The sequence below is a fragment of the Danio rerio genome, chromosome 16, assembly GCF_049306965.1.
Source record: "Danio rerio strain Tuebingen ecotype United States chromosome 16, GRCz12tu, whole genome shotgun sequence".
Classification (NCBI taxonomy): Eukaryota; Metazoa; Chordata; class Actinopteri; order Cypriniformes; family Danionidae; genus Danio; species Danio rerio.
In genome coordinates, this window is record NC_133191.1 from 44,868,842 (window position 1) to 44,891,351 (window position 22,510).

Below are 22,510 nucleotides of genomic sequence, written 5' to 3' on the forward strand. Positions count from 1 at the left end.
GACTAAATTGAAAATATTCATGATTTATTTACAATACAGTTTGTGAGTAATATTTTCTGTCCTTTAGTTCATATATTATATGAGAGACTTGCTTTGTTTACCAAATAAGTGTATCTAATCGGATTTGCATTATAAAAATTAAATAAAAAGTTAAAAGGTATTACTTTTTATTTCACTTTTTATATCAAGGTTTTAGTTATGATATTACCAAAACAATTCCGCATAAATACGCCGATTTTTAAGACAATTCTACGCAGAAATAGAAAAAAACTTCCGCAGATTTCATCTGGCCCTACTTATATTCAAGTTGATATCCACACTGAACCCACATCAGTTTGCCTACCGTGGCAACAGGAGCACAGAAGATGCAGTCTCCATAGCACTGCACTCTGTACTCGCACACCTGGACAATAAAAACATGCACGAATACTGTTTGTTGAATTCAGCTCAGCATTCAACACTGTCATACCCTCTAAGTTAATTACCAAACTTAGAGACCTAGATATCGACACGTCTCTGCGCAACTGCGTTATGGACTTTATTATGACTAACAGAACTCGGAATGTTAGATCAGGCCACATCTGCTTCACCACCGTAAAACTTAACACTGGTGTACCACAGGGCTGTGTGCTGAGCCTCTTCCTCTACTCCCTTTTTACCATCGACTGTAGGCCTGTGAACAGATCCAACACCATCATCAAATTTGCAGATGACACCAGTGTCTAATCAGCAAAAGATGAGACTGCCTACATTGAGGACTATTAAAATAAATTTATTATTTACATTAAAATATTAGTTTCATATATAATAACATAAGTTATATTACAAATATTTCCTAAAACATTTAAATAAATATAAAAAATAATTCATAATCATTCATTAATTGTAATCAAATTAAAATGTTAAATTAATCAAGATTTTGATTTTAGGCCAAATCGCCCAGTTCTATATACCCTGGTTCGTTAGTTCATTGGATCGTATTGCTTTCTCACTACAATTGATACAATCCATAGTTCATTTTAATCCAGCCGAGACCACCTCATTTAGGCGATCTCGAAACGATTGATTTGATTTGAGCGCATTTGCCGGATTCACATATGTTAAACGAACGGCGCTAACTGGGCAAACGAGACTGGTTCCAAAACAAATGTCTAGGTGAGAAAGCACCATTCTCTAGTGATATTCAACTAACCCTATATTGAAAGCAAAAAATATCAAATACCTAGTCTTGCATAATAAATACTCAATGATAAGACAGTCAGCATATTAACCATATTAAGGTTACATGATGAAAATGATTCCATGAACTAACACAATTCACTTCTGATCTTTCCTACTTGTCCACATTGAAAGTGAAAATGCTGCATGACGCAACATACAATGAGAGGGACAACATTTTTGGTGAACAATATTCAGCTATTCAAAGCAAACATTTCAACCAGTACAAGCATAACATATCAAAACAGGTGATGTATTGCATCACACCTGGTAGATCACATTAATGACTGGTAGATATAAAATGTCTATTTAGACACCCCCAAAAACTGTTAAGGTTAACTAAATGTCCAATTTCTAACACAAACTGCATTTCATGTGCTTCATACAACTGGAAAATATGGCAGGGTTGCTATTTGGAAACAATAACCCCCAAGGCCAAAGCAAAAAAAAAAATGTAAATAAAAATATCCATATAAAAAATCCACTACAAACAGCACGCAACATGAAACCATGAGAGCCTTAATATGCAAAATGAGGATGCCTGGAAAAGCTCATTGAATGCAAATGAATAAGTGAAAAATTAATTTGCATATTTACACATGGCAAATAAAAGTTGTTTTCAAATTGATAATTAGACTGATGTAACAGCACAAAGTAAAACAAATGTAAATTTCTTAAACTGGCACTACTTTTTTGTCATCAAATGACTGAAAACCTGCATTATTTAAAGTCAAGTTGGCACACAAAAAGTAAGCAATGCCTTGTAAAATTGCTTCAGTGTACTTCTGGATTCATCCCAGAGCCAAATAACTCAACAAACCTTTCAAAAGTACCTGGAATCAGCAGGTTTGCCTAACGTTAATGCAACCAATAAACCACTCTGTGCAAATTAAACACAGTTTAATGATGCTGATGCCTTTCAGTAAGTCAAGATTAAAGAAGAACTATTCTCAGCAACCACAGGATATTTTTCATCTGCTTAAACCTTAACTACTCTCAGATCTTTCATTTTCTCTAACAACTCAAGTCATAAACAGGGTCTTCAAAAGAATCCATATTTAGATGAAGCCATCTTCAGCCCACAAAATTAGATTAATCATCATCAAATACAGATACTTTCATACATAAAATCTAACCGAACATCCTGTCACATTAGCATGCATAAACAACCCACAGGTAACAGATGTGATAAGATCATAACTCTCTGTTTTGAAGACTAAAAAAGCAGTAGGCAAACATATGCATTTAAAAGCACTTTGGATTCTGCAAATGATTTTTTGCATTGGCATGTAATTTTGCATGATTAAACCACTTACATGAAAACAGTGGCTTTGCATGATGGATCAACTAAAAAGGTCCCCTTATGGAGATTCTTAACGTCAAAGGCTACCAGCATTTTGAATTGTTTGGTAGGGAAAATAAATAAATATACACATACAGTGCTCAGCATATGTGTAAACCACTCACAAATCTCTTTTCAATGAAATTTTCTAAAGGATGATTCACAATGTTATACCTGTGCATATGCATTAGATTCATAGGGCGATAACCGTTTTCAAGGTATATCGCGGTTTGGAAAAACCTCCAAAATGTTTGTTATGACATTCCTATGGTATGCAACATTTTTTTTTTTACTTTTTTTAAATTTTTTTTTTTTAAATATATTGTCTGCGTCTGAAATCGCCTACTACTCAGTAGGTACTGCATTTGAATTTGATATGAATACTTGACCATTAGAAAACTATGTTCTATCTATACAGTATAAATGTGAGTAGTATAAAGCAAGCTCTGACGTACTAGAGATGCCATTTTGTCATAATCACATCACATACCCTCATTAGTTGTATCATTTCACTCCCATTTATGAATTCTATTGTAGTGCAAAATAGGATAGCATAGCGTCCTTCAGTTGCGCACTACTGGAAGTAGGTAGTCATCCGGGTACTTCTTGCATACTGTTTTTCGTATTCTATGAATTCGGACACACTACTCGGTTCGCATACTTTTTTTGCGTACAATATGGTAAGGAAGTATGCGATTTCGAATGCAGTCATTGTGTTCAAACCAGAAAAAAATTCTGTTTTTTAACTCAGACATTTAAAAAAGGCAAATGTTAGAGCAGTAATCACAATACAGCAAAACCGCAATATTTTTTATAAGGTTATCATATCATTAGAAACTTATATTGGCCCATGCCTAATTATTAGGTGTATATACTAGTTTGTAATTGTTTTTTGCAATATTTATATACCTTTAAAGGTATAATCTTCCTACTTTTAAACATGTTCAATAACAAATTTTATTTTAATAAGTACATCTGTTTAATAATGTGTTTTGTTCAAATGCACCAAAACATTTTACTCACTAAATAAATGGATAAAATATTTAATAAATATACTCCTTTTCAAAATGGGGTGTACTCAATTATGCTGAGCACTGTATATTAATTATTGATAATTCCTTTTTTGGTGAACTTTTGCTTTAAATCCAAGTGTTGTAGGTCAGTAAGCTGGTAAATGTCTCTGCAAATAAATGTTTTCTCAAACCTAACGGGTATAAACTGAATGCATACTTCTATACCTCAAACACCCCGCTTGGTTATAAACCACAGATTAACTCACAAACATGTCAAGACTACTGCTGGGCAAAGTTCGCTTACTGCCTTGTGGGGCTTACACAAGGTTTATTGGAGTATTTTGGACTCTAGCCCAATATGCACTGTCTGACGAAAAGACACTTGAACAAGCTGTGTTCAGGAATGAGGTCAATCACTATTTCCTGGTACTAGATTACTTCAAAGATATAAGCCAATTTCCTAATCACCACTGGAGCTGTTCATTGGATTAAACCCTTTTACACCCAGCATTAAATCTCATTTCATAGATGAGATCACAAGTTGACCACCAGTCCTGTATCTAACAAAAACCAGTGCAGCTTTGAGGCTATCAGACCTGAAATTATTGAGAACTGCTGCTCTCACTATCATTTTTGAAAGTGATTGCATGTGCTTATTTCTCAATGTTGGATCATAAGTACAAAAAACAGCCACACAAACACTCACCAATACTCCCTATTCTCTAAGAAATCAGCAAAGTGGTTAAAAATGTACAAATAATACAAACAAAAACAACAGCGATGTCTTTGCTTACTGGTGATTTGATTAACCACATTACAATATATTGAATAAATATCAAAAAGGCCTACTAATTGTGCAGCTTTGGCATGAAAAATATATAATATAATAGGCAACAAATTATTAAGACTAAATAATGCTAATTATTTTACTAAAATAAAGCGATTATTATAACAAAGACACAGCCTTTTACATTTCATGTATTTTACAGTACTTTAGAAATACTCAGAAAAGTCTGTCAATGTTTTCAAACCATTATATTTGATTTACCAAAGTCACACAAGTGGCAATTTCACATCTGTCACATCCATAACGGAGAGATGTTACATCCATAACTAAACTTTTTCCTCATAATTATTAAAATCTAAAAAATAAAACTAATCATTTTCTTCTAGAGAGGCGACTCTTATCCTTTTAATTAGCTTTATTTCTTTTGGGTTGTGCAGTTTAATTCACAGAATTTCTACAAAGTATGTTTTATAATTGTAAACTTGCTAACTTTTTGGTCACATCAAGAACGCATGTTTATTTTCCTCATTTAAAGTACAAAACATGTTTACAGATTGATATTTTTCTTCTTTCATAACCCTGCGGTTAGTTGTTCTGGAAAATATAAACAGATGTTTCAATGTGAAGTTAACATACTTTCTCTGTATATTTATTTTTACTGCAAATGTCACATCCATAACGCTGGAATTGCTCATATATGGACTTCACAAAAAAGAAAAAAAAGTGTAGTTTTTGCTTAATTATGCAACATGTCACTCCAATATGTCAATTCTCTTGACGAATAGTCTTTTTCATAAGGAAAATGAGAAACTCAAAACTGTATTCAATTTAAGCATCGAATGCAAGAATAAAGGCAGGTAAAGATCATTTTGAAGCACTAACCTGCTTTTCATGTCTAAAAAGTCTGGTTGGACAAGCTGCAGCAAAGATTTTTTTTGAATATGGCTGAATGAAGGAATGCACCATGACAACATCTGTTTCCTTCATTTGGAAAACACAGGTATTTAGCTTTTATTTGCTTTAAAAGACAATATTTTTTCAAGTAGGGGGCTTTCAGCTATTCACCCATTTATTCTAATTTTCTTTTCAGTTCTTCAATATTAATATCTGTTCTTTAATGTTGTTTTCTGTCTCACCAAAGAACAGCACCACAGTGCTCAAAAGAGAACAAATGAAACTACTTGCTTATCTTTTGTATGGTATGCATCATTTTTTTAACAAAACTAGTTTAGTTCACAAAAGCATCCTGAAGGCATTCCATATTCAGAAAAAATAAAAAATAATAATAATATTAAAAATAAAAAAAACTGTCCACGTCTCTTTTTCGTTTAAGTGCAGGTGTAAAATCAAACAGCTATATGAATGCAGAAGTGAAACAACCCCAATAGGATAAATTAAACATTTCTGAAAAACCTCACTTGAAAAACCTCTAAAAATCAAGCTTAGTGTGTGGTCATAAGAAAATCATGAACATATGGTGAGGCAAAAATATATTAAAAAAAAAAAAGCTAAACTAGGTAGCTACATTATATCACGGTTTTGCAGCAAATAAAACTTTTATATTGCTTCTACAATTAAAATGATTTATGGACCAACTAGTTATTTTCATTTGTATATCAATCGTGCACAATTGCATGAGGTAACATCAATCATGGCATTTCTAGATCAAATTCCCAAAGTCCTAGGTACAACGTAAGTTACAAAAACTTAAATCTTAAAAAAAAATCCGAGCTTACACACGTTAACAAGTGATTTTAGTAAAGAGAGTTTCTGCTCCACAGTTTTCCCTTCACTGTATGACTGGTAGTATGTATACTAGGAACAGGCTTGGGTGGTTTTCACTCTCTAGTTTCGATGACTCACGGAACACTAGCTGTCATACAGGCGAGGCTTTCATTAAAACTTCCAACATCGGATCAATAACGTAGATTTAAAGCTGATGGACTAAGATACTTTGAGTTACAGCTGTAACTTTACCTTAGCAAACGTCCCAGTGGGATATTGTTTGTTTAGGCAGTCACTGTCATTTTAACCACAAGACCACGCAGGTAGTACCCTCACAGTCAATACAATAATATGGTATTACCTGGCTAAAATGCAATATAAATGTAAAAAATCTATAGAAACAGTAAACAATCCAATAAGTAAGTTTTACATTTCGACGTTGACAAAGTTTTTCCTCACGTTAGCATGCTACAAGCTAACAGGGCTCTTGAACAGTCACATACCGCACTATTAGTTCCTCGTCTTCTTCCTACAGCTTTTAAAGTCAACTGACAGAAACAATTCTCTAGCAGTACTGAAATAATATAAAGAAACCACGATGAACAAGTGGTAGTTTGACAACTACAACACAAACTTGCCCTGACAGACGGCGTTGTGGAAACTAGACTATTCTCGAGCGCTTGGTTAAGTTTAGTCAGGCACGCGCGCACTTACCTCAACACAACCGATCAACGGCTGGAGACGGGAAGCCGCAATCTCTCTGAAGTTTTCCAACGGTCAAAATATTTAAATTCCAGATTCAAAAAAGCTTGAGTTGGAAGCTGATCTGCCACTTTCCCGGGCAGCCAAAGTCGGAAACTGCAGTTTCAATATGGCTGAGGGCAGGAGCAGGGAATGTAAGCGTCACTAGCGTGACTCCGGGTCGGGGTGGTGTGGGAGAAGGGGCAGGGACTAATCTGGATAAACACTAATCCTTGTATATTTAGCGTAGTCTACTGCTCCCGTTATGCCTTTCACTTTTCTTTCTTGCTGTAAACATGAACTTGCGTGTTTATTTGTAATAAACCGCAGGTTTACAACTGCCTGCATAGTGTGTGTGAGATCAACAGTGGGTTTAATAACCAATCTGAGTGGTAAAAGTAGTTCCAAGTTCCCAACTGATAACTGAATGGCTATAAAGGCACAATATTTAGTTTTAGTGGTTTATGAGGGCATGACTATTTTAAGGCATGCAGCCAAAACACATGAACTAGTGTTGAACTCGGACAGTTGATGTCTATGAGTAAGCCCTGTTTGACTAGGGTACACACATTGAAGTGACACAATATTTTTTTTTCCTAATTATTATCAAAATGCATGTTTTGGAGTGTTTTGCAAATTTGTATTTTTATTTGGTTGTTTATATAATGGACACCTATAAATACTGCATCATTCTTGTTTAAAAAGGGCAACCTGGTAAAATGGGTGGTTCTTTTTCTATACTGTAAACCCCAACAGTCAACTTTATCATATGAAATGAGTGTAGTAAACTCAAATTTTACTGAAAGTTAATTCTAGTCATTTGAAAAGAGTTTTGAACTCAGTGTTGAAAGTAATGAGTTCATTAAAAACCTCATTACTTCAACTTAATGGAGTAAGTTCACAGTACTCATATAGATTAGTTTAACTCAAATGGTTTGTAGCAATGGGTTTCCTCAAATAGTTTGAGTTGCCTTTACTTATTGGGTTTTACAATACTCAGTTGGTTTAAGTTTTCTTCATTTATTGGGTTTTACTGTGCTCAAACAGCTTCGTTTACTGAAATTGATTAAGTTCACAATACTCATTGGGAATAGTTTTTTAACTTAAATGCTTTGTTACAATTGGTTTCCTGAAATGGTTTGCCTATTTGCCTAATTTTCTATTTAATTATAAGGACATTTAAAGCACTTTTTGTTTAAATAGCTTGTCGGATTGTCATCAGAACCAAACTTTTTAATGTATCAAAGCTTCTTCTTAAATATTTTGAAAAAACATACTATAGATATTAATTTATTACATGATTTATCATTAAGAAAAAATAGGATTCATTTTTTATTATTAAAAACTGTAACTTTAAGCAAATAACAATCTTCAAATTTGGCCATTTGAATAAAAAAAAACAAGTAAATAAACAAGAATAATGTAAAGCTTAATTTTTCCTGATTTTTCTCCTGTAAAAAAGTTAAATTGAAAATTCATGGCCTGATTAGTATTGAAGTGAACTTTAATATAGGCCGCCTTTGGTGCTTCACACCTTTTTATTGGTCATTTTTTCTTTCATGAATAAGGTCTGAGATCTAGAATAAAAGTTACTTGTCAAATGTTTTCTCTATTTAAAAACAATACAGTAGGTCAGCAGTGAAAGATGACTTCAGTGTTTCATACAGTTTCAAAGGTTTATGGCTTCTGGTCAAATAAATCACCATGCAAGCATCAATGAAAACTCTCTGCCTCCTTCTTTGATGCCATGGGGCCGCTACACTTCGATTGTATGTTTTCTTGCACAGATGTTGGATAAAAAAAATAGTTTGCATTGGCCAAAACTGATTAGCTTAAGTCATGACAGCCAACAGAGGATTCCACTTGGTCTTAAAGCCTTTTTAGATAGGTTACTTTCACAATTTTTGATGAAATAGCAGTCAAAAATAGGACAAATGAGCTAATGTATGGGACAAATTCTGGACCTTTGTCAGTGGGGGTGGGTTTTTGAACCACCTAAACTACCCTTAACTACCAGCCTGAACTAACCTCTTATCTAGCTGTTAAAGCATTTTGTTGATCTTTTTTTACCAGAATTGCACCAACTACTAATGAATGCCTCATTCTAGTAAATACTAAATATGCCAGACAGCATTTCTCTGTTTTTATAGTAGGCTACCAAAGAATCTCATGAATGTTTTCCTGCTTTAGGTGCGGGAAGTGGCCATTGGTGATTCAGCATAGCTATATTGATGTCATTAACTGTATTTCTTGTTTCTGCAGAGAAAAGCCTTGTCATCTAAACGCGATACTCATCTACCACATTGAATTTTTGCTGATTACAACATTAACAGCTGCTTGGACGTCATGAACAAGACTACTGCGCTTAATGCAAAGCTTTTTTTTACTATTATAAAGATTTAGATTTTCATTTTCCTCATTGTTAATTAGGTTGCATTTAATTTCTTTCTTTATAATATTTTTATAATATTTTATTTCTATTATATTTGTATTTTGACCAGAAAAGCAACAGAGAGCAATAAAATAAGCAACGGCAACTATAAAGACAGAGAAGAAAAGGCAAATAAAGCAAAAAAAAGCACAAAAGACCGAAAAAAAGCTTTAAAGCAATTGCTACATCAGTTCCTCCAGATTTATACATACCCTCGAAAAAAACGGTTTGCAGATGATTCCTTGGATTTACTTAATTAAGTTAAGTGGTTGTAAACAATTTATTAGGGTTACATTTAAACAAACAAATTAAGTTAAACATTATTAAACTTAATTTGTTTGATTAGATTCAACCCATGTAAATTATGTGCAAAAATTTTGCAGACATCATTTTTTCTTAACAATGTTACACATATATTTCTAGGCCAGTGGGCACAGGAAATATGGTGATCTTGCAAACAGTGACAGGGGCATACCTTTAAACTGTTATTTCTAACATTTGACAGATAATTTAAAAAGTGGCTTCAAAGACAGCCATGCTCCCAGAAAGATTATTCTACTAAACATTACTCTACCCATTAGTTCTTTGACATTGAATTAATTAATTTGCATAAAACAATAGGTTATTTTAAATGGGTTACGTTTATTATCTCGTAAAAATAAAATAAAAGCAGGAATCTGACAAGAATTATGAAAAAAAACTTCACATTTTCCACATAAAGTGTAACTCTCTGCTGCCCCCAGGTGCCTGTCTGTGTGCACACAAAGGTAAACAGCTTGATTTATTAGGATGTAGAAAATAGTACAAGTAAATGTTATTTATTTCTTCTATGGTGTATTTTAGTTTTTATTTTGATCATTGGTCATGTAATTATAATTAAATGATGTAATTTTGCACACTACATTATGCTTATATTTCCTTTTTTGCAACGCAATGACTGAATGCTCTAATGAACAAGCCACTGTTTGATTGCTCTTGATTGATCATATTATAGCTTCCCTGATACTTATGCATGCTCTGTAATCGTGGGAAGAGTAAACAATAGCCATCGGGGAATCCAGTGACAGCAGCAGAACACGTCAGAGTAGCATCAGCGCTCGCGCTCAACGCTGTTCGTGGACAAGCTCACAGTGTAAAGAGCAGTCAGAGAAAGTGGATTGCAGAGGACATTTCTCAAAATGAATAACTATTGCAATTTTTTTTTCAGATGATTTGCTTATGAATTGTAGTGGGGAAATTAAAGTGAAGTCTTAAAAATGCCGAACTTGTGCATTATATTTTCGAAGACGCGAGAAGTTGGAGACGTGGATTTTCATTTTAAGGTGGGTTCATCAGTTACTGTATCTAAAATTGGTGTCAAAAATGGTTGTGCTTTTACCTCTTGTGGTGTTTTATGTCATTTACCAGTCTAATTTTGCTAAAATCAATTTTAAAATGTGGTTTTAAAGTAAATTTCTTGCACCTATCAGCTAAAAAAGGATTATAATAAATTATCATGTATATAATTTGACAAATTAAATTTTACAACTGGAGTTTCTTTACCCACAAAAAGTTTACGTCTTGTGATTATTTTATTTAATAATGGATTTACAGCATTTTAATAACACCAGTTGCAATCAGGTTGAAGCACAGCATCCATTATTGTTTCAATAAAAATGTACACTAAAATGAAGTAATAATAGTTTGTAAATACTATTTTTTTAGCTCACAAAGTGCATTATTATCCAAACAAAACAGATAATGTTAAAACTAAAATAGGCTACTGGATTTTGGTCCTAAAATGCTCAATGATGCCAATTTACCAATGTCAGTATTTCATGGAAAATGTTTTGTGTACAAATATGGAGGCACCATTTGTGTGTAATATTTTCTTGAAAACAAGTGTGGCCATTATGCATAATGTTGTATTCATCATTATTGTATCATGGTCTTGGCAGGAATACATTTCTCAATTTGGACAGCCCACCATGCGCAGGTTGCCGTGCCTTGCCTCCCAGCCAAGAGGAGAAATACCACTGTGCTACTGACGGGGATTTTACGCGCAGCTGAACAAAGATGCCAGAGGAGCTCACTAACTGCAGTCTGTGTTGCTGTACCACGACCAACAAAATATTCATGGTGGTCTTCATGATATCACTCATACTTGCTATACTATTCGGAAACCTCCTGACACTGGCGGTGGTCTCTGGAACCAAACACTTCCACACTCCCCAGGGGTATTTAAAAGCATCACTGGCCGTGGCAGACCTGGCTGTGGGCGTTTTTGTGGTTCCCATTTCAGTCTACACAGAAATATCTCTTATGGTTTACAACTCGATGCCAGAGTGGACAACGCGCAATTCCCAAACCTCACCTTTCCACCCGTGCAGTTTCATCGGACCTGTGTTTGCGGGATGCACTTTGGTTTCCATTACAACCATTTTCCTTCTGACTATTGAAAGGAGCATTGCCGTTTTGAAGCCACTGCACAAGGAATCTGTCATAACTAAAAAGAGAACAAGCATACTAATAGTGTTTTCCTGGATGGGCAGTTTTTTCCTGGCAATATCTCCAATGGTTTTCAGCAACGAAATCGCGCTGGAGTACAATCCTTGCAGCCGAATGTGCAATTACGCGCTGGGAAGCGCAGACTTCCCATCCAGAGCTTGGAAAATTCTTTTACTCTTCCCTGCCTTTGACTTTACGCTGCTCGGAGGTACAGTTGTCATCAATATCATATCCCTCACCACAATCCGCCAGCATTCAAAAAGAAGAAAACACCTGGCTGAGACCGAGAACCAAAGCGCAACGAAGCCAACCTTCTCCGACATCAAGGCTGCCAAGACGATAGGGACCCTCACTTTGGCGTTCACCGCTTCCTTTACTCCCATTGCCGTGTTTGTAGTTGGAAATGTGCTGGGAAACGAATGGTGCACTTTTTCGTTTTTTGCCTTTTGGATTTTGACGACGAACAGCTGCTGGAATGTGATAATCTATGGCGTGAGAGACCAGAAGTTTAGAAGTCGCGCGTGTCAGCTGCTTACCTCAGCTCGATTGAACACTGCATCTAAGAAAACCGAGTACGAAAACACTGTAAATGGCGGGAAAACCGACGAGGAAGCAGCCAAGCAACCCTAATCACTGATATGGCTGATTAATAGCCTAATTTAAGTGGTGCTTTTATTAAAGGCACTTAAAATGTTCTATATACCAGCTTATCTTTGAAATTATTGATGTTTGGTTTATTGCTGGTCCATGTTTAACAACAGACTATGTTAGATAAGCTAGAAAACATGCTTAACAAAGCTGCCAAGTCCCTGGTGAACTTGAGGTAAACATAAAGGGATAGATCACAGAAAAATGAAAATTAGCTGTACTCTAGTTGCATTCATGAAATGGTTTTATACTTTGTAAGAAGAACATTTTAGTTGAAAGTATGTGTGATTCATGTAGCGCTAGTGGAAATCTACTAGCATTTTACGAGTAACAATAAAAAACTTACAGGCAAAACAAAATTAATACACATCAGTGATACTTGAAGGTCTTAAAGCTAAATAATGATCTGTGCAAGAAGCTGCTTTCTGATACATAATGACACGCATGAGCTACTGCTGTTGACAATGGAATGGATGTGTGTTATTGTTCAGCAGAGTGGTACTTGCTCTTATCCAGGATGCTGCTTCCTTCATAAAGAGCAGTAAAACAACAACCTTCAGTTTGTGTCTGCAAATGTCATGACAGCAAGTCGGCACTCCAGACTCCAGATTTCACTTCATATACAACCTTACTGTATATATTGTTAAGAGCCGTAGGTATTTTTTGTTTTTTTATGTATCCCTCCTGTTGACTTACGGGTCAAAAATGACTCGTGCACCATTTTAACAGCAGAAAAAAAACATAAAAAATGTTTTTCTTTTTCATTTGGTGACTTTTTTAAAAAGATGACATTAGAAAAAATATAATTTTCTATTTTCAGAAAAGCTGTACACATTTAAGGTATACAAAGTTGTCCTTATTGTATCAAGTTTGACCCCATAAAACCATTTTAACACCAGAAAAGGCGACGCGATGGCGCTGTAGGTAGTGCTGTCGCCTCACAGCTAGAAGGTTGCTGGTTCGAGCCTCGGCTGGGTAAGTTGGGATTTCTGTGTGGAGTTTGCATGTTCTCCTCGTGTTCGCGTGAGTTTCCTGCAGGTGCTCCGGTTTCCCCCATAAGTCCAAAGACATGCGCTATACGTGGATTCGGTAGGCTAAATTGTCCATAGTGTATGTGTGTAAATGAGTGTGTATGGTTGTTTCCCATGGATGGGTTGCAGCTGGAAGGACATCCACTGCGTAAAACATATGCTGGATAAATTGGCGGTTCATTTCGATGTGGCGACCCCAGATTAATAAAGGGACTAAGCCGAAAAGAAAATGAATGAACACCAGAAAAACTGCTCACACACATGCACACTGCAACACACTGACCCGAAAACACACAATTAAGAATTTGCCACTTGCATTTTTACAAATAACGTCTTGCTAAAAATGTTTTACACTTATGCAGGTACTTTTAACGTTAAAAATATACCCTTCACTTCACCTCTGAATAAATGTTGTTGAAATACTTCACCCTGATGAGGGAAAACTTAAACATTTACAGAGTTTGTGATGAAGATGACGTTGCCTCTTCATGCAAAATAGATTTGAGGATTGAAACTAGATTTTGCTGCTTTAATTTAAAGGTTAAGTGAAGGCAGGTCATTTCTGACCCGAAGGGCAAAGAGTGTTTACAAAATTTTAAGACAACAGGAGGGATACGTTTATTTGACTTTTAAAGTGGTAGTAACAGTCAGCTTCTATTTCATGAATCACTGAAGACCATGCTTTCAGCCTAAAACATTCTTCCATGTTCAAGTCAGGATGTTTGAATAGCACATTAACTATTCCTTAAGAAATTGAAGAGTTCAGATGCAAATACAGTCTGAAATGTTCTTCTAAAACAAGCATTATTCTCAATCTCCTATATGTTTGTTCAGTTATTTCACTTTAAAGGCAATGAAAAGGACAGATTCATCACCTTATAAGTAAAATAACTGAACCTACACACAAGAGCCTGAGAAAAATATTTATTTAAGAACAACATTTTAAGAGGGCATTTTTATATTTTGCATCTAAACTTTTCAATTATTTCTTAAAGATGTACTGGAGATATCCACTGCAAAAATAGTTTTCTTACTTAGTTTTGTTTTGCATAGTCCAAATATCTAAGAATTCTTAAACGAAGAAGAATTTTTCAGACAAGCAAAATATATTGTCTTGTTTTCAGATATAATATGCCAAAATTAAGTGAGTTTTTCCTTAAAACAAGCAAAATAATCTTGTTTTTTCTTTTGACATAAGATTATTTTGCTTATTTTAAAGAAAAACCCACTTAATTTTGGCATATTTTTTCTTAAAACAATACAATATGTTTTGCTTGTCTAGAAAATTCTTTTTGATTTAAGAATTTTTTTATATTTGGACTAGAAACAAAAAAAAAATCCAATTAAGAAAATCATTGTTTTGCAGTGTGGGTCATAATCCAACCTAAAATGTAACCCTGGACCACAAGATCAGTTTTAAGTTGCTTTATTTGTAGGAATAGCCAGAAACACATTTCAAAATGACCAATTTATGCCAAAAATTAAGAATATTAGGTAAAACAAATTCAGTGAAGACTATATAAAACATAATTTCTGATTAGTAATATGCATTGCTACTTAATTTGGACAAATGTAATATCAATTTTATTAATATAAAGAGTTTAGATGCAAAAACCTCAAAGTGTCATCTGAAGATATCTTCTAAAATGAGCATTTTTCTCAGGTTCCTGTGTGAAGGTTTAGTAATTTTACTTTGATGACATAGAATCAGTGTTTAATTTGAGCCGGATCTTGCCAGATCCTGTTTTGAAAAATGTCAAATATTTGTGTTTTGCATTCGGGTTTTTATTTTAACTGATCCTGCAATAACTTTTACATGGTGAATACCTGCATGTGTGTGTGTGAGAGAGAGAGAGACAGTGAGAAACCGTATGAGTCTAAAGGAAAAACAGTGAGCAAAGCAGTGTGGATAGTGTGAGCGTGCACAAACATAAATGTAGTCACCTTCGACCAATCATCTTTCTCACATTAACAATCACTCTCATTGGTTGGTGATTATTGTTTCGTCCATAGTGAGCAGTGAAAACAAATAATAGCATGGTGGCCTACCTAAATAATATTTGAATTTTCAAAATACCAGAGGAAGTCAAGCAAATATTTTTTTTTTAAAACCACGAGTAAATCTTATAATGAGCCTGATCAAGAGAAGATAAAACTGTGCCTGCATCAGGATAGCGGGAGGCAGAAGCAAAGCGATTTCAAGTCAGCCAGAAAACATGACGGAAGAGCTAACTGTGGGCTTTTCTTAAAGATTAGACTGAACGAGTCATTTTCGCTTGGCACATAATAGTGAAGTGAGCTGCATGTCAGTAGTGTTAGTAAACTGGATATTGATTTTTCATACAATTTATGTTTGTAGCTACATGTTTGTTTGGTACCCATAGTTGACCCTTAGGGCCCTATCATACACACAACGCAAGGCGCGAAGCAATTGTTGTTTGAAAGTTTAAGTTTGGCGCAAGAGTCATTTTGACGTGTTGCAGCACGCTGTTTAAATAGAAAATGCATTTGCGCTCATATGTGCGCCCATAGGCATTCTGGTCTAAAAAAGGAGGTGTGTTAAGGCGCATTGCTGGCGCTTTGCTATTTTTAAGAACTATAACAGACTTCAGAATAGATCAGATCAAAACAGATCTATAGTACAACGCAGAGTTAGTTGGGTGCCTCACTTAAACATTGCTTAATACACACAGGATGTACACAAATATCTTTACAAATGAAAAATAATTAAAGGATTAAAATATTACAAAAAGTATTATTTTCCAGCCCAGTTTTTCCACTTACAAAGTCCATCATGTAAATAGCATATGTGCCATGGTGAGACGCAACTGACTCTTAAAGGGAATGGGAGATGAGACTCTGATTGGTTTTGTTCTTAAAACACACCTGTAACTCATTAAGGCAATAAACTTAACCCTGTTAGACCATGCGCCAAGGCGCAAAGTTGATTTTTCCATCCTTAAAATAGCAAAACTTGATTCTGACATGCCCTTAATGCGTTTGCACCCTGCGGTTTGGACTTTGCGCCTGAATCTTCAAAATAGAGCCTTTAATGTTACATTGCACAAAACAACTAAAGACCGTTCAGAAATGTATTTTCTTTTTGTATTATCCACTAAATAACGTCGTGTTCCAGGAAAACTAAAATTGTGTGGCGGACGTTGGTCAAGGTAATGTTTATTTCCAGGGTTTGTTTCAGAAATGATCCATTTACAAATTAAGCACTGCATAGAATAGGTTGTATTTATTACCTTTAATGTGAAATAACTGAACATAAACATATAGGCAGCTGAGAAAAAGCCTCATTTTAGAAGAAAATTTCTGATGTCACTTAAAGGTTTATGCATCTGAACTCTTCATATTTAGTTTCTTTGAACGTTCACGATTTCAGATCTTCAAGTAGACGTTTAATACTTAATATCTTAATAACGTTTTACTCATTAAGCTTTTCATGAATCTGAATATAAAAAAACAATGATCCCTATGATTGGTTTTATGGTCCTGGTTTACAAATGTTCTGATCAGCTTAGATCTCCAACCATTAGGCTAAAAAAAGATGATTGCCTACTACTGCCAGAGCGATTCGATGCCTTCATAACTGTCTGTTGAGTGGCATTTGATGCTATCCTCAGGTCACCTTCTTTATTATAAACACTGCATGACAGATTTCATCATGTCACACTTAATGAATATAAGCAAGGATAATGACAATCCTAAAAATATGAGTGTTAAGCTTATTATACTTGTAACATGTTTCTTTAGGCTACTGATTTACTCATCTTTTTTCGTTGTGAAGAATCAAGAGAAACTGTGTGAACAGATAAAGCAGACATTTTTGTAAGGTTGGCTGTTCATTGCTTGTGTATTCATACAAATAGGTTAGTGCCAGAAGGGTGTGTTATATAAGACATGTACACATCAGTGTATTTATATCATATGCATAATTAGTTAAACAAGGGCCAACATATTATACCAAAAACACCTTGATGTTCAGTGACTATTGATTTATTGTTGTTTAGATCATTATTCTTTTGCACTTTTGTAATACAGTCAAGCTTTCTCATCTGTTTTATTTAAATAAATCCACGGCTTTGGTGATTTTTAAACGACTTCTTTGGTGATGACACTTTCCAATATTACTTTTCATGTGTGATGGAGTCATTTGTAAATGTACTAAATAATCTTCTAAAAGTTTCATAGTGCTCAATAAGCCTGTTATTCTCCAACGAAAGAAAGAAGTTTGTGCAAAAACGAGTTGTGCGGACAATATCTACCTTGATCCTCAAAGGTTAATTGTAGCTGAGGACTGGAACAATATGGTTCATGTTGACATTTGGAGGAGACTCTGTTTTCTGTGCTGCAAAAAGTAAATCAACTTTATATGCACTTTCAAAGGAGCCAGGCTTGATTTGATATAGCAAAACCATTACATTATACATGGACTTACTGGACATAATAATCAATGTAAACCCCAAACAGACTGAATTTAAAAAGTATTGATATATTTACAAATCTGTCTGCGACCAAGGATCGTTAAACCATTCATAATCGCAATTGTTTGAAGATTTATACATCAACTCAAACCTAAATAGATAAGTATTCCAAGGATGTATACTTTAATGAAAGGACAATACTTGGCTGAGATACAACTAAATATCTGAAATACAAATCTAAATATGGAGAAAATCACCTTTAAAGTTGTCTATAGGAAATGCTTAGCAATGCACATTACTTATATTTTTATATTTTTACAGTAGAAAATTAAAACAATTCACAGAACATGATCTTTACCTAATGATCTTTGACATTAAACAACAATTGGTAATTTATGGACTCTAAAACTTTACATTAAATAGAGGAATAACAAAAGATGAAAAATTCTGTATCTATTAAATGTTACTGTAATGTGCAATTTAACATTATGCCAATATTAAATGATATGACAACATCTTACCTTTCAGTGTTTCCTGTTGAACTCTGATGTGCATCTTCTATCTTCATCGTTGATATATTGATGACCTTCTTTGGTTTGGAAGTTTGAGTACAGCATCATCTGTAATATGGAGGACCAGGAGTGCCAGTTAGAAATAAAATGATTATAAAATTTAATAATTGAAGCAATAAAATGTGTATGAATAATTTAAATTTAAATAATTACAATTTACAATTTAAATGGACAATTAATGGACAAATAAATAGATATATATATACATACATACATACATACATACATACATACATACATACATACATACATACATACATACATACATACATACATACATATATATATATATATATATATATATATATATATATATATATATATATATATATATATATATATATATATATATATATATATATATATATATATAATCAATAAAAGAAGAAAACAATGCATTAAAAACCTGTATAAAATATGTGTTTTAAATGTATAAATAAATAGACAATTTCATAAATGTTTATTTAAATAATGTTTAAGAACGCTGAAAAATCAAACAATAAAAATGTATATTTGTAGATCTTCTGAAATGCATTTAAGTAGCTTTTTAAAAGGTCTTTCTCTCTCCATTTGCCACTTGCTTATACAATATTATATTTGTGCATATACATTAGATTAGTTAGTACTGAAGCCAAATCTTGAGCTTGTCTAATAATAACTTACGATAACGGTCCAAAAACCAGTACACCCAAATTTATGTTATAGAAAAATATTAAATACAACACAAAAAGAAGGGAAAAATCTAAATTAGCTGGAATTTAATTGTATTATCTTTCACTTTCTAAATATGTGTGGTGACCAAAATATTATTTTAATAAATATATCTGTTTTGTTAAAATGCACTAAAATACATTGCCTATATTTACTGAGGAATGCATAAAAATAATCATTTTCAAAATAGGGTGTACTCAATTATGCTGAGCACTGCATAGTAACAGCTTTATGTTTTTTGACATGTTCCATACACTGCAGACCAGTCACAACAGGCTGATCAATCTAACCAATCAGAGCAGAGCAGGCTCTTAGAAGGGAGGAGTTTGGATATACCATATCCTTAAACTGTGACCTCCTGTGACCTGATGCTGCAAGGTGTGAGACTACTGTGAGAAAATTACAAAAAAATTCACCCTGGAGGAATATAAATCTATTGTATGTAAATATAAATGCATATATAACAGAAGGGGCACTTTTATTTTGTTAAACTGATCAGAAATATAATCTTTAATAGCCTAACAAGCTATACTATACATATTTGTATCAAACCGATAGCAATATACTGCACAGCTCAATCTCATTGCTTTGCACGTGCTTAACAGCTCAAATGTACAACTCACCCTTCAAAATCTGTCATCTCTCATCCTGCAAATACACTCACACAGATGTACTGCAACAGCATGATGCATCTGAAGACCCAGCAGAGTAGGCAAATGTTAGCCATGTTAATCTTTAAGTCTGAATTTGACTAAGCTGTCTTTAATCTTGTTTCGGAGATTACTGTCTGGTGAATCTCCAATCATTTGTCCCCTCATAGATGTGACAATCCTGGAGGGTCCAGTTTTGAACCCGGGGCCTGTCCAATTCCCATAAGACCTTGGGAAGAGGGCAGATGGCCTGGCTTTGCTTTTTTTTTAATTTCAATGTCATTTCAGTGGAGCACTAGCAAGATTGTTATTTATCACAACAAAATATGGCAGCTTACTCACAGGGCCTCTGGTAAACAATGTGTGATTTTTTTCCCTCTACACATGTTGTAACAGAGGGAATCCCTCTGGAAAGAATGCCAGTCACGTGTATGTGCATGAGGCCAGAACATGAATGTATGCAAGGCTTAAAAAGAACCGTGTAAATGGCAAATGCATCACAAGAACAGCTTATGGCACAGTATTACTCAGCAGTTCACCGGTAATATTTCTGGTATGCGTGGTGATTTTGAGCAATTGGCAGTAAAATAGCAAAGAGTGTGATGTAGTTGTAATTATATAACTATGTAATCTAATGCCAGCAGTGTGAGCTCATAATAACAGTGTTATCATTGATTCATTATCCGTTTGCAAATGATTCAACGCCATCTGTAAGATTGAGTCACTTATAAGACAACATGCACCATGTTTTAATGAGAATGGTTTATTGTCAATGAAGGAGAAATGTGTGTGTATATATAATATTGTAATGAGTTGGGTTGACGAGTTGAGGATCCAAATGCAGTTTATTACATTTTTTGACTCTTCTAAAGCATAAAAATACTATAATATTTATGAAACATGCTTGTTTATCTGAAAAACAATGCTAAGGTCAGATATTCTGCTTTGAAAATGTCTGTTAGATGCCGGAACGGTTGCCAGTTTAGCCAATTATGTTTCATCACCTCAGGTTCCCATGTTGGAAAACTGCTTATTTCATTCATTCATTTGTAAAGGCTCTCAAAGCATGCGCCCATGACCAAATTGCCACCTCCGGTAGAAAGTAGCAGACTCCAGAATGAGATGCAGATTCAGAGTTCCACATGAGGTTATTAATTAGCAAATAATAAAATGTAGCAAATGAAAACATAATGTGAGCAGGTTACATTTTAATCCTGTCCTCTAACAACACGCTACGTGATGAGATTTGCAGTGATAAGCAGTTTCTTTATTTTCACCAGACGAAACATGACAGAAATCACTCACAAAGTGGTAAGGTTTATGATATAATTAATACATAATAAGCCTCTTTAACATTATTAAATATAAATGCTGAATCACTGATATGTGTTAGTTTTGAGTCTAAAGTTCTAAGGTTCAATTTCAAACAGTTTATTTCATTTTTAAGATCTGAGGTGAACTATCTGCTGCTATGGCAAATATTGTCATGTAAAATGGCACATTGCTAGCATTTAACACTGAATAAAGCACATGATGGTGTTTCTGAGATGTTTATTGTCAGTTTTCTGTTGTTCAGCTGCAAGATATAAAAGCCGTTTTTAATATATAAATTCAAAGAGTTGGTCAGAAAAAAATTATGGAAAATATTTCTTATGGAAAATATTCCTTCCATTGCGTGCCATTGCTTTTATTTTGAACACGATCAGCCTTTAGGCCTGATAGTCAGACTCGGTCCTGTTGGTCCTCAATCTGGCAACCCGCGCTTGCGTTTGTTTTGATCCAGGAATGCAACACCTAGTTCAACCACTGGGTTTCGAACTTACATACTGCACCTTTAAGAGTATCATCAGGCTGGCAAAAGGTCAATACAGGGACAATAAAGTATAGTCAGAGTACAGGCAAATGGTCAGGACAGGCGGAAAAACAACAGAGAACAATAAACAAAGCAAACGTCAAAAAACAAGGCAGACAAGACAAGGAAACACTTCACAATGCTCACTTGCAGTTTCATAATCTTAGCAAAGAGTGTGTGTGAGTGAATATGTAGTCCTTGTAATCATTCGTCAAAGGCTTCAGCTGTGTGTTTGCAATCAAGGAAAATCTGGCCCAGGTTTGTGTGTGCGTGCATGAAATCATAGGACTTGTAGTTCATTTTAGTGTCAGAATTGTGCCACAGGTGATAGTGCATGTTTTCCAGCAATCTGTAAGGCCTCGCTGGTGATTGTGGCAAATATACTATTACTTACAATATTCTGTAATATAAACACTCACCGGCAACTTTATTAGGTACGCCTTACTAGTACCGGGTTAAACCTTCTTTTGCCTTCAGAACTTAATTTTGCCAAAATCTCCCGTTCTACAACATCCCAAAGGTGCTCTATTGGATTTAGATCTGGTAACTGTGGAGGCCATTTTAGTACAGTGAACTCATTGTAATGTTCAAGAAACCAGTCTGAGATGATACGTGCTTTATGACATGGCTCGTTATCCTGCTGGAGGTAGCCATCATGTGGTCATAAAGCGATGGACATGGTCAGCAACAATACTCAGGTAGGCTGTGGCATTGACACGATACTCAATTGGTAATAATGAGCCCAAAGTGTGGCAAGAAAATATCCCCCACACCATTACACCAGCCTGAACCGTTGATACAAGGCAGTATGGGTCATGAATAACTACAATCATAATTATCAAAAATGTTAAAAACATACACATGCAATA

The 22,510-nt window shown here is 34.5% G+C and overlaps 3 protein-coding genes across 8 annotated transcripts in view; 1 reads left to right on the forward strand and 2 right to left on the reverse strand.

The window, feature by feature from the left end:
- Window positions 1-7,041, reverse strand: part of plekhf2 (pleckstrin homology domain containing, family F (with FYVE domain) member 2) — a 28,014-nt gene extending 20,973 nt beyond the window's left edge. Inside the window, 1 exon segment of the mRNA NM_200244.1 lies at window positions 6,800-7,041. The gene's annotated coding sequence lies outside the window, so the exon portion shown is untranslated.
- Window positions 1-17,529, forward strand: part of LOC101885642 (beta-2 adrenergic receptor) — a 108,892-nt gene extending 91,363 nt beyond the window's left edge. For 2 of the 4 annotated variants that reach the window (XM_073926514.1, XM_073926515.1), the window contains 2 exons: window positions 10,465-10,579; window positions 11,195-17,529. In XM_073926514.1, coding sequence (XP_073782615.1) covers window positions 11,313-12,374 — 1,062 coding nt within the window. In that variant the 5' untranslated portion in view covers window positions 10,465-10,579; window positions 11,195-11,312 and the 3' untranslated portion in view covers window positions 12,375-17,529. Of the gene's footprint in view, window positions 1-9,764; window positions 10,025-10,316; window positions 10,580-11,194 lie in introns of those variants that run through there. The other 2 variants (XM_073926516.1, XM_005158247.6) reach the window with 2 other exon arrangements.
- The window catches only part of ndufaf6 (NADH:ubiquinone oxidoreductase complex assembly factor 6), a 78,349-nt gene that overhangs the window by 22,885 nt on the left and 32,954 nt on the right, over window positions 1-22,510 (reverse strand). For 2 of the 3 annotated variants that reach the window (XM_021466778.3, XM_068214211.2), the window contains exons 11-12: window positions 18,378-18,476; window positions 17,698-17,780 (exon numbers count right to left, since the gene is read on the reverse strand). The gene's annotated coding sequence lies outside the window, so the exon portion shown is untranslated. Of the gene's footprint in view, window positions 1-17,697; window positions 17,781-18,377; window positions 18,477-19,762; window positions 19,832-22,510 lie in introns of all 3 variants that reach the window. The other variant, XM_073926517.1, reaches the window with a different exon arrangement.